The 14,978-nt window shown below is 48.5% G+C and overlaps 1 protein-coding gene across 4 annotated transcripts in view; it reads left to right on the top strand.

Annotated features, from left to right (window-relative positions):
- The window catches only part of DAAM2 (dishevelled associated activator of morphogenesis 2), a 471,074-nt gene that overhangs the window by 95,694 nt on the left and 360,402 nt on the right, over positions 1-14,978 (top strand). For all 4 annotated transcript variants that reach the window (XM_063918836.1, XM_063918833.1, XM_063918835.1 and 1 more), the window contains exon 2: positions 6,487-6,689. In XM_063918836.1, the coding sequence (XP_063774906.1) occupies positions 6,516-6,689 (174 nt within the window). In that variant the 5' untranslated portion in view covers positions 6,487-6,515. The remainder of the gene's footprint in view (positions 1-6,486; positions 6,690-14,978) is intronic.

The raw sequence follows: 14,978 nt of genomic DNA, 5'->3' as shown, positions 1-14,978 counted from the left end.
TCCTCCTGACTGGCATCCCTGACAAATACCTCTCTCCACTCCAACCTATCCTCAATGCTGCTGCCCGGCTCATCTTCCTCACCAAACGCACTACGTCCACCTCTCCTCTCTTACAAGACCTTCACTGGCTCCCCTTCCCTTTCAGAATCCATTTCAAGCTTCTCACACTCGCTTACAAAGCCCTCACCCACTCATCTCTGTTTACATCTCTGACCTTATCTCCCTTTACACTCCCACCCGTCCTCTTCGCTCTGCTAATGCACGTCGACTCTCCTGCCTACGGATTACTTCCTCCCACTCCTACCTCCAAGATTTTTCACGTGCTGCACCACTTCTCTGGAATTCCCTTCCTCTCCCGCTCAGACTCTCCACCTCTCTACAAAACTTCAAACGGGCTCTCAAGACCCACTTCTTCACCAAACTTAGCCAAATCTTATCCTAACCTTCCACACTCTCTATGTACCCCATCTGTGTCACCCCTGTCTGTCTACCCCTCCCCTTTAGAAGGGCCCTCTTCCCTCATGTGCTTATCCTTTTTCTTACTTTAATGATCTTCAACTGCACCAAATCCAGCAGTCTTCTGCCACCTGATACTTATTCCAGTGTCATCTGCTGATGTAGCTATGTTTATTTACCCTGTACTTGTCCTATATTGTCTTCAACTGTAAGTTGCTGTTTTCCTGTTTGATTATTTGTTTATGTACTCTGTAATTGGGCGCTGCGGAACCCTTGTGGCGCCATATAAATAAAAAATGATAATAATAATAAATAGTCATTTTTTATTTAGCGCATAACGACAAATCGTGAGACTTAACACCTAGTGTGTAGGTACCCAGCTTATCTGTAATTTTTCAAAGACAGCTTTTAACATGGCAGTTACAATCTCATTGTTTTGTACTTTATCTCTCTCCAGTCTGTCATACATCTCCCTCTTTCTCAGCAGACATTGGAGTAAATTTACTAAGGTGGGAATTTTTTAGAACTGGTGATTTTGCCCACAGCAACCAATCAGATTCTATTTATCATCTTCTAGAAGCAGCTAGATAAATGTTAAGTAGAATCTGATTGGTTGCTATGGGCAACATCACCAGTTCTAAAAAAAATCAGACCTTAGTAAATTTACCCTACTGGGGTAAATTTACTAAGATGGGAGTTCTTTTTAAGATGGGAGGTTGCCCACAGCAACCAATCAGATTCCAGGTATTATTATCTTTTAGAAGGTGCTAGATAAATGAGAAGTAGAATCTGATCAGTTGCTATGGGCAACATACCATCTTAACTAGAACTCCCATCTTAGTAAATTTACCCCACTGTGGGGTATATTCAGTTGCTGAAAAAAGGGGGGGGGGACCTGGACTGCACATCCTATTACTAAAGATATGAAGAGGTGCTATCATGCTGAGGCTTCTATACGATGCTGGAGGAAGAGAGATGCAGATGCACACTCCTAGCACTAAGAACACTGGTAGTAAGAATAATTTAAATAAACCCTCACAATTAACATGGAGTATAATTGAAGTTCTTAGCACACATTTGCGCAAATATGCGGGCCCATGTATATTCAGTTGCTGTCGGATCCTTTTCGACGGAAAGGATCCGACTGGTCAGTATCCAATGCCTTGGCCAAACTCGACAGGTTTTGGCCATTCCGACAATGGCAACCCGACTTTTTTAAAAGTCGGATTGACGTTGTCGGACACGGGGTTTAAATTCTGTCGAGTTTGCCGCGCTTCCGACATGATATGTGGATTCCGACAATCCACGTATTTTCCGACAAGTCAGGAAACAAGTCAGGAAAAAGAATAGGTCAGAACCCCTTCCTATCTAAAACAGTCAGAAACTGCCGTCTTTCCGACAAGACGTCAGTTTACGACAGGAATTGAATATACCCCTGTGTCTGTGTACTGGCTGTACAGGGGACCTGGGAAGTGTCTCAGGCTATATAATGATTGTATTCAGGACAGAGAGACTTTAGCAGCTAGCGAGGATACAATGAATGTATCTGGAGTATGTACAGTATATTACACCAGTTAAGATTAAATTAGTGAGGTATAGTGTTGGACGTTGTTTTGGGATTGACACAATAGACATTCGAGAGATCTTAATTCACATTAACAAATAGGCACATGGAGGCTTATTCAGGTGCAGTCTCAAAGTGTCTGTTGTACGCACATCGGTCGATGTTTTCTTATTGCGCATGCGTCTGAGCCAAAGCGCGCACACGAAGTGAGTGAATTGCGATCGCAACGAGGAATTAGTCGCGAAGTTCATGACAGGTACATAGCGTTTGGGGGTGGGAACGGGTAGTGGTTGGCCTTACACAGGCCTGTCATGGCCTCTCAGATGGCGTTTTCTGGGCGTCCATAAATTAGCAGCTGTGATCACTTTTGCTAGAGGAGAACCCTCTGCGTCCCGGGAGAGCAGCTCAGCCTGCGCGTCTACAGAGGCACTCAGACTCTGCGACATGACCCGATCTCTGACGATGGTACCGATGTATCAGCAATTATACGCGATCGGATGGAAATGCGGCGCTAGCAGTTGGCGTCTCCCTGTGCTCAGGTTAGCTTCTGCCCATATTAGCATATAATCACTATTGCCTATGGCATAAGATTGCAGCCGCAGCTGAACGAGCCTCATTCTGAGGTAAACAACATCGGTGTTTTGCTTGGTTGCATTGTAATACAGGGAAGGACAATGGCATTATTCACACTGTAGATGGGGTGGGATGTACTGGCTCTGCCAGGCACTGACAGAAAGCTCTGCAGCAGCTTTTAGAGAAGGAAGATAATTGGCATCATTGTGCCAGTCGCCCTGTGTGTTATGTATCCCAGATACCCTGTAACACTGGGCTTTTATAAATGGCCGTGGAAGTGTTTCCTGCATTAGCGTGCTGAGAGATGGACACTAATATGCAATAATATCCAATCATGCCGGTACTAAGTGGGTCTAACAGGGGTTTGTGTATAGCGGGACGCCGTTAAAATCCCGTCTGTCGTGATCCCGGCATTCAGGAGATCGACGCCAGAATCCCGACAGCCGGTGAAATACCGACCACCTCCATATATTCCCACTAGGTTGGTGGGTCTACACCACCAGCTGACTGGGAATATAACCTGTGGCGAGCGCAGCGAGGCCACACGGGGACTCACTGGAGGGATTGCTACTGGCGGCCGCCCACGTGAGGTCTCCTATATACAGGCAAGTGCTGGGAGGTGATTTACAGATATAATTATACAACTCTATGGGGTCTATTTACTAAGCCTTGGATGGAGATAAAGTCCCAACCAATTAGCTCATATCTGTCATTTTTCAAACACAGCCTGTGACATGGCAGTTAGGAGCTGATTGGCTGGCACTTTATCTCCATGCACTTTATCTCCACCCAAGGCTTAGTAAGTAGATGTTATTTATTAATGTGAGTGGACTAAAACAAATTATCTTCAAGTTGATTCACGTGTCACAGTTGAAAGGTACACATGTTCACAAATATAACTATATACCTATCTACAGTATATAGATAGATAGATATATCTATGTAACTTTTAGATGTAGATATATACACATATCTATACATCTTTATATACAGATATATACATATATATTGTATGGTAACTTTTTTTTCACATTCCACTGATTTAGAGCTGCCCCTCTAAGCTGAAAATCTATGTAGAGAAAATGATGACGAGATTCGCAGATATTTATTATTACTCACCGGGATGCGCTGGTTCTTACCTTCGGGCTCCTCTGTGCCATGCTACCCCGCTGTCTGTGACTCCGCTCCGCTCCTCCTCTGCTCCTCCTCTCTCACAGCTAGTTCCCGCTCCTCTGTGCCATGCTACCCCGCTCCTCCTCTGCTCCTCCTCTCTCACAGCTAGTTCCCGCTCCTCTGTGCCATGCTACCCCGCTCCTCCTCTACTCCTCCTCTCTCACAGCTAGTTCCCGCTCCTCTGTGCCATGCTACCCCGCTCCTCCTCTACTCCTCCTCTCTCACAGCTAGTTCCCGCTCCTCTGTGCCATGCTACCCCGCTCCTCCTCTACTCCTCCTCTCTCACAGCTAGTTCCCGCTTCTCTGTGCCATGCTACCCCGCTCCTCCTCTACTCCTCCTCTCTCACAGCTAGTTCCCGCTCCTCTGTGCCATGCTACCCCGCTCCTCCTCTACTCCTCCTCTCTCACAGCTAGTTCCCGCTCCTCTGTGCCATGCTACCCCGCTCCTCCTCTGCTCCTCCTCTCTCACAGCTAGTTCCCGCTCCTCTGTGCCATGCTACCCTGCTCCTCCTCTCTCCACAGCTAGTTACCGCTCCTTTGTGCCATGCTACCCCGCTCCTCCTCTGCTCCTCCTCTCTCACAGCTAGTTCCCGCTCCTCTGTGCCATGCTACCCCGCTCCTCCTCTCTCCACAGCTAGTTCCCGCTCCTCTGTGCCATGCTACCCCGCTCCTACTCTACTCCTCCTCTCTCACAGCTAGTTCCCGCTCCTCTGTGCCATGCTACCCCGCTCCTCCTCTCTCACAGCTAGTTACCGCTCCTTTGTGCCATGCTACCCCGCTGCTCCTCTGCTCCTCCTCTCTCACAGCTAGTTCCCGCTCCTCTGTGCCATGCTACCCCGCTCCTCCTCTCTCCACAGCTAGTTCCCGCTCCTCTGTGCCATGCTACCCCGCTCATCCTCTGCTCCTCCTCTCTCACAGCTAGTTCCTGTTCCTCTGTGCCATGCTACCCCGCTCCTCCTCTGCTCCTTCTCTCTCACAGCTAGTTCCTGTTCCTCTGTGCCATGCTACCCCGCTCCTCCTCTGCTCCTCCTCTCTCACAGCTAGTTCCTGTTCCTCTGTGCCATGCTACCCCGCTCCTCCTCTGCTCCTCCTCTCTCACAGCTAGTCCCCGCTCCTCTGTGCCAGGCTACCCCGCTCCTCCTGTGCTCCTCTCTCACAGCTAGTTACCGCTCCTTTGTGCCATGCTACCCAGCTCCTCCTCTGCTCCTCCTCTCTCACAGCTGGTTCCCGCTCCTCTATGCCATGCTACCTCTGCTCCTCCTCTCTCACGGCTAGTTCCCGCTCCTTTGTGCGCTGCGCTGAAGGCGTGGCGTCACTACTTGGTATCAGGCCTCTGTGCAGTGCAGTCTCTGGTTTCTCCTCCCCTGAGGATAGGGGGCGGGACTCTAGAGACGGATCAGCAGGCGCTGAATGAGCGCCCCACGGCCTATACTGGGTGACGCCTGTGTGTAGCTTGGTAACCCGACTTTTATTCTGTCCGTGAGGTGTTTAATACTAAACGCTGGTTGGAGTCCGTGGTGTATTATGTGTTATTTATGGACTATAGTATGTCTAAAACAAAGCATAAACGCAGATGCTAAATTATACTCTCTGTAAGTTGCCCAAGTTGATCAGATATCAACATCTGATTGGTTGCCCATAGCAACCAATCAGAATTTAGATATTATCTTCTAGAAGGTACTAGATAAATGATAAGTAGAATCTGGTTGCTATGGGCAACATCTCCACTTCAATATACCCACACTTTAGTAAATATACCTCTAGGAACCATGTTTATGTATCGAGTGAGTGCTGAACTTTCCTTACAATCTGGCATCGTGCAATATATGACACTGATTACCACCGGTAACCACAGATCTTCTTGTCTGTTTGTGTTCTCGATATTTACATGTGCATTTAACATAGGAGGAAAATAAACATGATACAACTTAAATGCTCCTTCTAAAACACGGTTATCTCCAGTTTACCAGTGGACAGTATTGCTCTGCGGAGTGTCAGCTCTGTGTCACGTCTGCACCATTGCTTCTCATATATAACAGCAATATGCATCCTGCTTTCTCATTATGGGCAGTCCTAATCTATGGGTGTATTCGGCAGGATATAGGGCCTAATTCAGACCTGATCGCAGCAGCAAATTTTTTAGCAGTTGGGCAAAACCATGTGCACTGCAGGGTGGGGCAGATATAACATGTGCAGAGAGAGTTAGATTTCTAACTCTCTCTGCACATGTTATATCTGCCACACCTGCAGTGTTTGGTATCTATATATATTGGTGGGATCTTCTGCTGGACGGGTTATGTAATCACGTATAGGCGCAGAATGCTCCGAGGCCCTGGTAAAGATGAACATCAGACCCCGTATCATAGCTGTACATTATTAATACCTTGGCATCAGATCCCGCTCCTCCTTCATTGCTCACAGTGACCCCCAGGAGTAGTAAGTTTAGTACCCTGCTGACTGGGTAGGCTGGTACTCCGGCAGTGACTGGACTGGTCTATGCTGGTATAGATAACATTTCAGGATTTGTATATAAGTGTGGGCACAGTGAATAGATGTAATATACAATGCATGTTGCACACACAGTGATAAGACCGGTGGCCCTTACCGCAAACGTCATGTCATGGGATCGGCCATTTTATTGCCATTCTAAATAAATGTTACTATTATGATATGGCGACAGAACGATCAAGCTGAGTGTTTCTCTCTCTGTGTCTCCCCAGATCATGATCAGCAGATAGCACCATACAGGATGATCATGGCTCCCCGGAAAAGGAGTCGTCATGCATTGGGGTTCCTGTGCTGTTTCGGGAGCAGCGAACACCCTGAAATTAATCTCAAGGACAATAATCCGCTCCAGTTCCTGGAGTTTGCAGGGCCCATTCCTTCCCCGGAGGAGCTGAATGCCCGGTTCTCTGAGCTGGTGGTAAGTGGCTTCTCTTTCTCACCCTGGTTTCTGGACATACTGTAAATATGATGTATATGACGTGTGCTGGAGCTAGACATGTATAACTTGGTATCAGATCCGCTGCATCTATCATTCCCCTTTACAGCGTAACTATGAAAAGCTTTGGGTGGCGCACCTTAAATAATAATAATAATTTTATTTATATGGCGCTTTTTCTCCAATAGGACTCAGATACATAGCATAATACATTACAGAAACAATGAAGTACAGAACAGCTTTTCATAAAATACAGAAGCATGGAGATACTAAAGGGACATTATGGAAATGCTGAGTAAACAGGAAAGTCTTGAGTCTGTCTTTGAAGGATTCTATAGTTGTTGCCTCTCGCACTGTGCGGGGAAGTGAGTTCCATAGGGTCGGAGCCGCATGACTAAAAGCTCCACCCCCAGATGAATTACGGGAGATTGTAGGTACTGATAAAAATCCTTCATCTACAGATCGCAGTAATCGAGTAGGGCAGTATGGAATCAGAAGCAGCTTCAGGTACCTTGGGCCTAGGTCATGTAATGCTTTGAAACTCAGTAAGCCAATCTTGAAGATGATTCGCCATCTTACATGCAGCCAGTGAAGGGAGTAGAGGATGGGTGTTATGTGGCTAAAACGGCGCTGGTTGGTTAACAGCCTGGCAGCTGTGTTTAGCACCAGCTGTAAGCGGTGTAGTTCTTTTGCTGGGAGACCAAGTTATAGGGAGCATTACAGTAGTCTAATCGAGATGATACAAATGCATGGATGACTTTTGGCAGATCATATAAGGGAATTAAGTGCTTGATTCTGGCTATGATCCTCAGGTGAAAGAATGAGGATTTGATCGTGGCTGATATCTGACGTTTAAGTGTCAAGCCACCATCCAGGACAATGCCAAGATTCTGTACACGATCAGTGGTTTGTAATTCTGAATCCCCGAGTGTAAGTCAGTTGGTTGGCTATGCTGCAGTCTTGTCCTTTGATGTTGCGGTCCTATCATAAGGACATCTGTTTCATCCGGGTTCAGTCGCAGCCAACTGGCGCTCATCCACTCCTGTAGCTCAGCTAGACAGCCAGTTAGGGTTGCTATTGGGTTATCAGTGCCCGGAGCAAAGGACAAGTACAGTTGTGTATCATCTGCATAGCAGCGATAGACCAGGCCGTGGCGCCTGATTATTTCACCCAGCAGTGAAATAATGTATACTGCAAAAAGCATGGGGGAAATGAAACATTAATCCAGTGTATGACTTGCCTGAGGTTTGGCATTCCACCCTATGACAGTGTCTGGCGGTGTCTGTCTCTTTCTCTGTCTGAGTCCCATGTGTCACTGTAAGTTGCTCTTCACCTTAGTAAGTAACATGGATGAATACTGAGTACTCTTCTTTAAAACACCAGTATTTAGAGAAGATGTCTATAGGGCAGCCAGCCTGTATAAAGCAGACAACAATTGTGTTGTACTATGTGTTATGCTGCCGTTTGTGCTGATATCTGATGCACAGAGAAGAGAGTATGGGACATTTTCAGCATATTTTGGTGTGGCGGAGACTTGACGGCGGTCGCCAGGAGATACTGACACCGACTCTGCAGCTCTGCCCGGGTCTGCATGGGCTCATCAGGAGATCAATTGGGGTCTGTTTCTGGGAGGATTCCTGTGTGGGGCTGATTTCGGGAAACCACTTTGTAAGGAGGGCATTTAATTGAGTTTCCTGACAGAACAGGAAAATCAGCCAGCGTTCATTTTAAACAAATATAATAATAATTTTTACCTTTACATAACCTGACTTTTTTTTTAAAAAACATTCTTTCTAGAGTCTTACATTATTTTTTTACTTGAGTTTATAAATACGATCAGCTGATAGTGAACATAGAGAAGGACCCTCTAACTTAGGCTCAGATTTATCGAGCCTTGGAGAGTGATAAATCGCAGTGTGATAAACTACCAGTCAATCGGCTCCTGTCATTTTCCAAACACAGCCTGTGACATGGCAGTTAGGAGCTGATTGGCTGGTACTTTATCACTGTGAAATGTATCACTCTCCAAGTCTTAATAAATCTGAGCCTGTCAGTGCTGTGAGATCCTACAGAGTCACTTATCCAAGCTGGCAGCACTGAGGGCTCATGGGTAACCGTGTATAAAAGTCACTGACAGTAAAGGTGCAGTATACAGATGTGTTCTTACATCCTTGCTGCAGTCGTGCTAAACTGCCCTTCTAGTCGACGCAATGTAATGCAATAGGACGCACGAGCAGCTTCTGCTAATTCAAATGATATGCAACACAGGGCCAGATTTAGGGGGGGGGGGGTCGCCCCCCCCTAACACAGTCATAGCCACGCCCACTTTTGAGAAGAAGAGAGCTCTCCGGGGAGAGCCTGAGGCAGAGGGTTACAGAGCATTTGACCCTCACTTGCTGGTGTATGGGTACTAGGGCTAATAGAAACAATTACCCCATAGCACAGTTACATGTACATAGAACAATCACAAAGCTCTATCTCAGTCTTACTCAAAAAGTTCAGTCAGAATTGAGAGAGGAGGAGTTAGGATTGCAGATGGGAGGAGTTGGGACTGTAGAGGGAGGAGTCAAGATTAAACAGTAAAGTGCCCCCCCCCCCCCCTAAAGAAAAGTCTAGATCCGTCCATGATGCAACAGGCCTATATTCTGTGTGTGACTGCATTTGCATACAAAGGGACTAATTCAGTAAGGATTGCAAAATCTGCTAATCTGCAGAATTTGCAATTCTTTGGATCGCATGCTGGGGACCGCCCATCACTGGGCAAGGCCGCCCAGCATGCTGACCGCCGCCTCACCTCCTTGCTTCATTGCAGTTTAGCTGCGCCCGCAGGAGGCTCGCCACCATGTTCCCGATCGCGGCGGTTGCATGTGACGTCACGCAGCCACCGCGATCGCGCCCCCGTTCACACCGCACCGCCCCCTGTTTGGCCATCTCCTCAAAGCTCCGCCTCCGCCCTGGAAACAGAGCTTTGCCGCCCCGCCCTGCGACCACCGCAGAGGCAATTTGCGATCCAACCTGAATTAGCCCCAAAATACTATGCTACACGTTTAATTTCGGATGCAGATAGAGCCGCAATCACACACAGAATATAGGCATGCCGCATATCATTTTAAGCAGCAGAAGCTACTCCTGCGTCCTATTACATTACATTGCGTCTGAGACACATTTTTTGCGGCAAAACATGCAAAAAAAGACGATTGGCGCTACCGAGTCACACGGCACTCACACGTTATGTGTAACGCGACTTGTAGCGCATGGAGCAAAGTCGTAAGAATACACATCTGTAGTCATGCATAAGTTTTTACTAATACAATCTATTTAGGGTGACCATATTATCCCTTTTACTTGGGACGCTCAGGGATTACACAGGTTCTGTGACTGGCTGACTTCAAGCCTACATTTCAGATGGTTTTAACCACTTGCCTGGCATGGTCGCATCAGATGCGACCATGCCTGCAAGTGCTCTATCTGACCTTGTCACGCAGGATGCGACCAGTCAGATAGAGAGTGTTAGCAGCGGCAGGGAAGGGAAACTTCCCTCCGCTGCTGCTGTCAGAGGGACCGGGAGGTCCCTCTGCCTCCCTGCACTCTCCCCTACTGATTGCCGTGCTGCTGATCACTGCTAATCGGTCAGCACGGCAGGACCCTCCACCCGGCAGCTGCAGACAATAGTAGCCGCTGGGGAAGTGTAAATTAACCCTCCCAAGCCACCCCCAGACCCCCCCTGTAAACCTGAAGGCTTTCCCGGCTTCCAAAATGAAAGCCGCGATGGTTGCTATGTTCCTGATGTTCCGATGTTCCGATGGTCACAATGTTCTCGATCGATGTTTGAAAGAAAATAATTAATTAAAAGCAATATATATATATATTTTAAACTAAAATCATTTTAGATAGGTTTAAAATCATGTTCTTCACCTAGTTCACACATACCCCCCCATACCCCCCCCCCCCCCCCCTTCCCCCGACAATTTCTGAGTTTTTTTTTTTGGGGGGGGGGGGGGGGGGGGGAATTGAAGGTTGAGTAGTTAATCAGCCACAGAACCTGTGTAATCCATGAGTGCCCCAGGTAAAAGGTATAATAGGGTCAGCCTATAATCTATTGCACTGGTAGCATAGGTTATGCCATGTTCTACATAGATGGAGTGCTGAGATACTGTGTCCAGTTCTGGAGACCATATCTCCAGAAGGATATAAATATATTAGAGAGTGTACAAAGAAGGGCAACTAAAATGGTGCATGGCCTACATCACAAAACTTACCCGAAAAGGCTAAAAGATCAGTTTGGAGGAGAGAAGGAAAAGGGGGGACATGATAGAAACTTTCACATATACCAAGGGTTTTAACGAAGTTCAGGAGGGAAACATTCTTCAAAGGAAGAGAAGTATTAGAACTCGAGGGCATACATTGAGACTGGAGGGGGGGAGGTTCAGGGGAAATTTAAGGAAAAATTACGTCACAGAAAGGGTAGTGGACAAGTGGAATAGCCTCCCATCAGAGGTGTTGAGCAATTTAAACATGCTTGGGATAGGCATATGAATATCCTTACAAAGAATTAAGGTCCAAAAAGGGTTGAGATTACCTAAGGGATAAAAAAAGGGGCAGACTAGATGGGCCAAGTGGTTCTTATCTGCCGTCACATTCTATGTTTCTATGTTTATGAGTATGAGCCTCTAAGAACCTTTCATCCTATATGTAATGTGCAGCGGCGTCTCTAGAGAGGAGGAGACCCGTGTGCAGACTCCGTGTGTGGGCCCTCTCCTCTCCTGTAGCCGTCACCGCCGCTGAAAGCGCTCTCAGCACTGAGACTCTGGCACAGTGCCAGAGTCTACAGCGCATGTGCAGGACTCCGAAAAATGTCCGCCGCTCCATTTTTCCGGAGTCCTGCGCATGCGCTGTAGACCGTGGCACTGTGCCAGAGTCTCTAGCGCTCAGTGCGCTAGCAGCGGCGGTGACGGCTACGGGAGAGGAGGGGGGCCACACACAGTCACCGATGGACGCTGGAAAGGTAAGTATAGAAGAAATGGGTGCAGTGTGGGCCCCCTCTGGACCCAGGGGCCTGTATGCACCACACACACTGCACCCATTATATATACGCCAGTGGTAATGTGCTTTATAGAGGCATTAGTGTGAGAGACTGGGAAATGAGGTGCAGACATGCGGCAGCTCGTGGCTGATTATCTATCAAGACTTCTCTCATCCAGCTACTGTATAAGTAGACGGTAAATGTTCCACGACTGCCTCAGTGTCCCCTGCGAGGTTAGGTCTCGGCTGAGTGCGTTCTGTACAGTGATGTAGGGAGGACTGGGGATGGTTTCAGGATATAGGCCAGATTAGCAGAGCGCTGGGCTAGCTGTGGTAATGGGAGAAGACAAGGCTGATAAATACAGTGCAGTGTTTTTACTCACTTCACAGCTGGGCCTAATTATCCCATTAATCTGCTGTTGGGGATTTAATGGCTCTGCTTTCTCCCGTGTGGGAGAGCAGCGGTGAGCACTGATTAATGACTGTGTGTTGGCGCTAGCTGTGTGTCTCTCAGACATTCTGTATAAACAGGACTGGTGTTGTTAGATGGTGGCAGCGGCACCCCCCTGCGCTGGCTGGTTACGGTGGAGTGCGCGGCTGCAGCTTCCTTCTATTAAATTTTATAGCCACAGCGTTAAATCCCCAACAAGCAGCACAAGGAACAGAAATGCATTTCCCCCAGCGTCACATTTCCATCTACAACTCCACCCTACGCACATCGGGGTCATTCTGACCCAATCGCACGCTGCAGTTTATCGCAGCGGTGCGATCGGGTCAGAATTGCGGCCGGGTTGCTACGATCGCCTCTGCCTGATTGACAGGAAGAGGCGGTTGCTGGGCGGGGGGAGCGGAACGGCGGCGTTTGGCCACCATTTTGTGGGTGTGGTCCGGCCAACGCAGGTGTGGCCGGGCTGAACGGGGGGCGGGCCGCAGCGGCTGCGTGACGTCACACGCAGCCGCTGCGGGCCAGGGAGCGATGAGTAGCTCCCGGCCAGCACGCTAAAGCTGCGCTGGTCGGGAGCTACTCTTGAAGTGCAAAGGCATCGCCGCTGTGCGATGCCTCTGCACTTCTGCGGGGGGGGGGCGGCACTGACATGTGGGGCGGGATAGCCCTGTGCAGGGCGTACCCCCGCATGTCAGTGTGAGTGATCGTAGCTGTGCTAAATTTAGCACAGCTACAATCATCTCGGAATGATCCTCATCATTCTGATTCGGATGCATCTGTAGCCACCGATCCGGCCACGGAAGGCTGCTTACTATCTTATGCTACTACCACGATCTGCTGGTGTATGCTGCCTATCTGTCCTTATGCAGAATCCCGAACCGCATGCTATCCACCCAGTTACCGCACAGAGACGCCCATTTCATGGAAAGAGCGATCCGCTGACAGATGGATCAGACCGTACACTATTTCAGTCTCCGGGTACATATCTTATGCATTGCTTTCTAAAGGTGCATGTGCTGTTAGCTGTAGCTTTTAATGGCGCATGCGCAGTTTTCAGATATCTGCGTTATCCATCCGGATTTGGGCCCAGATTTATCAAGCCCCGGAGAGTGATAAATTGTACGGTGATATAGGGCCCGATTCAGACCTGATCACTGTTGTGCGAAATCGCACAGCAGGGATTATTGAATGGCTGCGCATGCGTATGCACTGCAATGCACAGGCGCGTCACCAAACAGTGACAGGATGGTGAGAAAATTTAGATCGCGAGGCGTACGCAAGGTGATTGACAGGAAGCGGACGTTTGTGGGTGGTAACTGGACGTTTTCTGGGAGTGTCAGGGAAAATGCAGGTGTTCCCAATCGTTTTCAGGGCGGGTGTGTGATGTCAGCTCCGGCCCCGATCAGCCTGTTTGTATCGCACTGTAGGAGTGGGACCTGGGTTACGCACAGACTGGAAAACTCATTAGATGGTGAGTGAGTTGAGAATGGATTTGGAGATGTCCGCTGTCTGGTGAAGTTTTCACACGGCGTACACATGTATTCACACACTTGCACATGGCGGGTTTTCACTCTATGGGCAGCGACTATCTGATCGCAGACCTCTGTAAATTTGCAGCACAGCGATCAGGTCTGAATTAGGCCCAAAGTACCAACCAACTAGCTCCTAACTGCGATGTCACAGGCTGGGTTTAAAAAATGACAGGAGCTGATTGGTTGGTACTTTACCACCGTACAATTTATCACTCTCCAAGACTTGATAAATCTGGGCCATAGTCTTCTGTCTGACTCAGATTCAGTCCCTAATACCCCTTTCCCACTAGCTTGTTTAAACACGGGTAAATGCGCGGGGGCGCGCATTTACCCGTGTTTTTCCCTAGTGGAAACGGGTCCCCCGGCAAATTCCCGGATCAAGTGATCCGGGAATCCTACCCTGGTAGCTAGCCGGGTTGAACATGTGTTCAACCCGGCTAGCTGTCTAGTGTGAACGGGAGCCATGTCGAGGCGACACGGCTACCGTTCACAGTGCATAGGGAAGGCGGCGCTGGGAGATCATGTGATCTCCCAGCGCCGCCCCTGCCGCGTCACTAGCGTGTCACCAACCCGGTAATTGCCGGGTTGGTGAGCGCTGTCTGCAGGGGGCTGTAGCACGGGTCGCAGCCGTGTCAGGCGACACAGCTGCGACCCGTGCTACGCTAGTGGAAAAGGGGTATTAGTGTGTGCCTGACACAATACTTACTATGTAGATAACAGACTAATGATAGTACGGGCATCACCAATGTAACAGTGGGGAAGCCCTATTCGCGGCACAGCATATGTAGGGTCAGGTATATCAGAGGCAATGTGTCCCACTGTGAAATAAATCCTGACCACATCAACCACCCGCACTATTACCTGATATAAGGATATAGATGGAGGAGGAGTACATCGAGAGCTGGGTCCCGTGATAAAATGCTGCTGAATCACACAGTTTACTGGGTTGTATGTAAGCTCAGGGAGGAATTGCCGGCTACGCAGAGCTGTGCGGTCATGTTGTTAGACCTGTTGCCAGATGGATAGTACTGGTGTAAGTGTGCACCGATAATGGTAACGGCTGTTTGAACTAGTGCGTGGATGGGATGGGCATGGCTTAGTGAAATGCAGAATGTCAACAAGCAGAAGGACACCGGTACGTCGACCCTGACATGCCGACATGGTAGTAATGCAATATAAATTGGTCTAATGAGATGGGCTAAGCTGGTATGTGAGGTGTACTCTGCTGGTATGGGCCCAAATGTATTAACCTTTAACAAGAGATAAAATGCA

The sequence above is a fragment of the Pseudophryne corroboree genome, chromosome 4, assembly GCF_028390025.1.
Source record: "Pseudophryne corroboree isolate aPseCor3 chromosome 4, aPseCor3.hap2, whole genome shotgun sequence".
In the NCBI taxonomy this organism is placed as follows: Eukaryota; Metazoa; Chordata; class Amphibia; order Anura; family Myobatrachidae; genus Pseudophryne; species Pseudophryne corroboree.
This window is presented reverse-complemented; position numbering and strand designations above follow the sequence as displayed.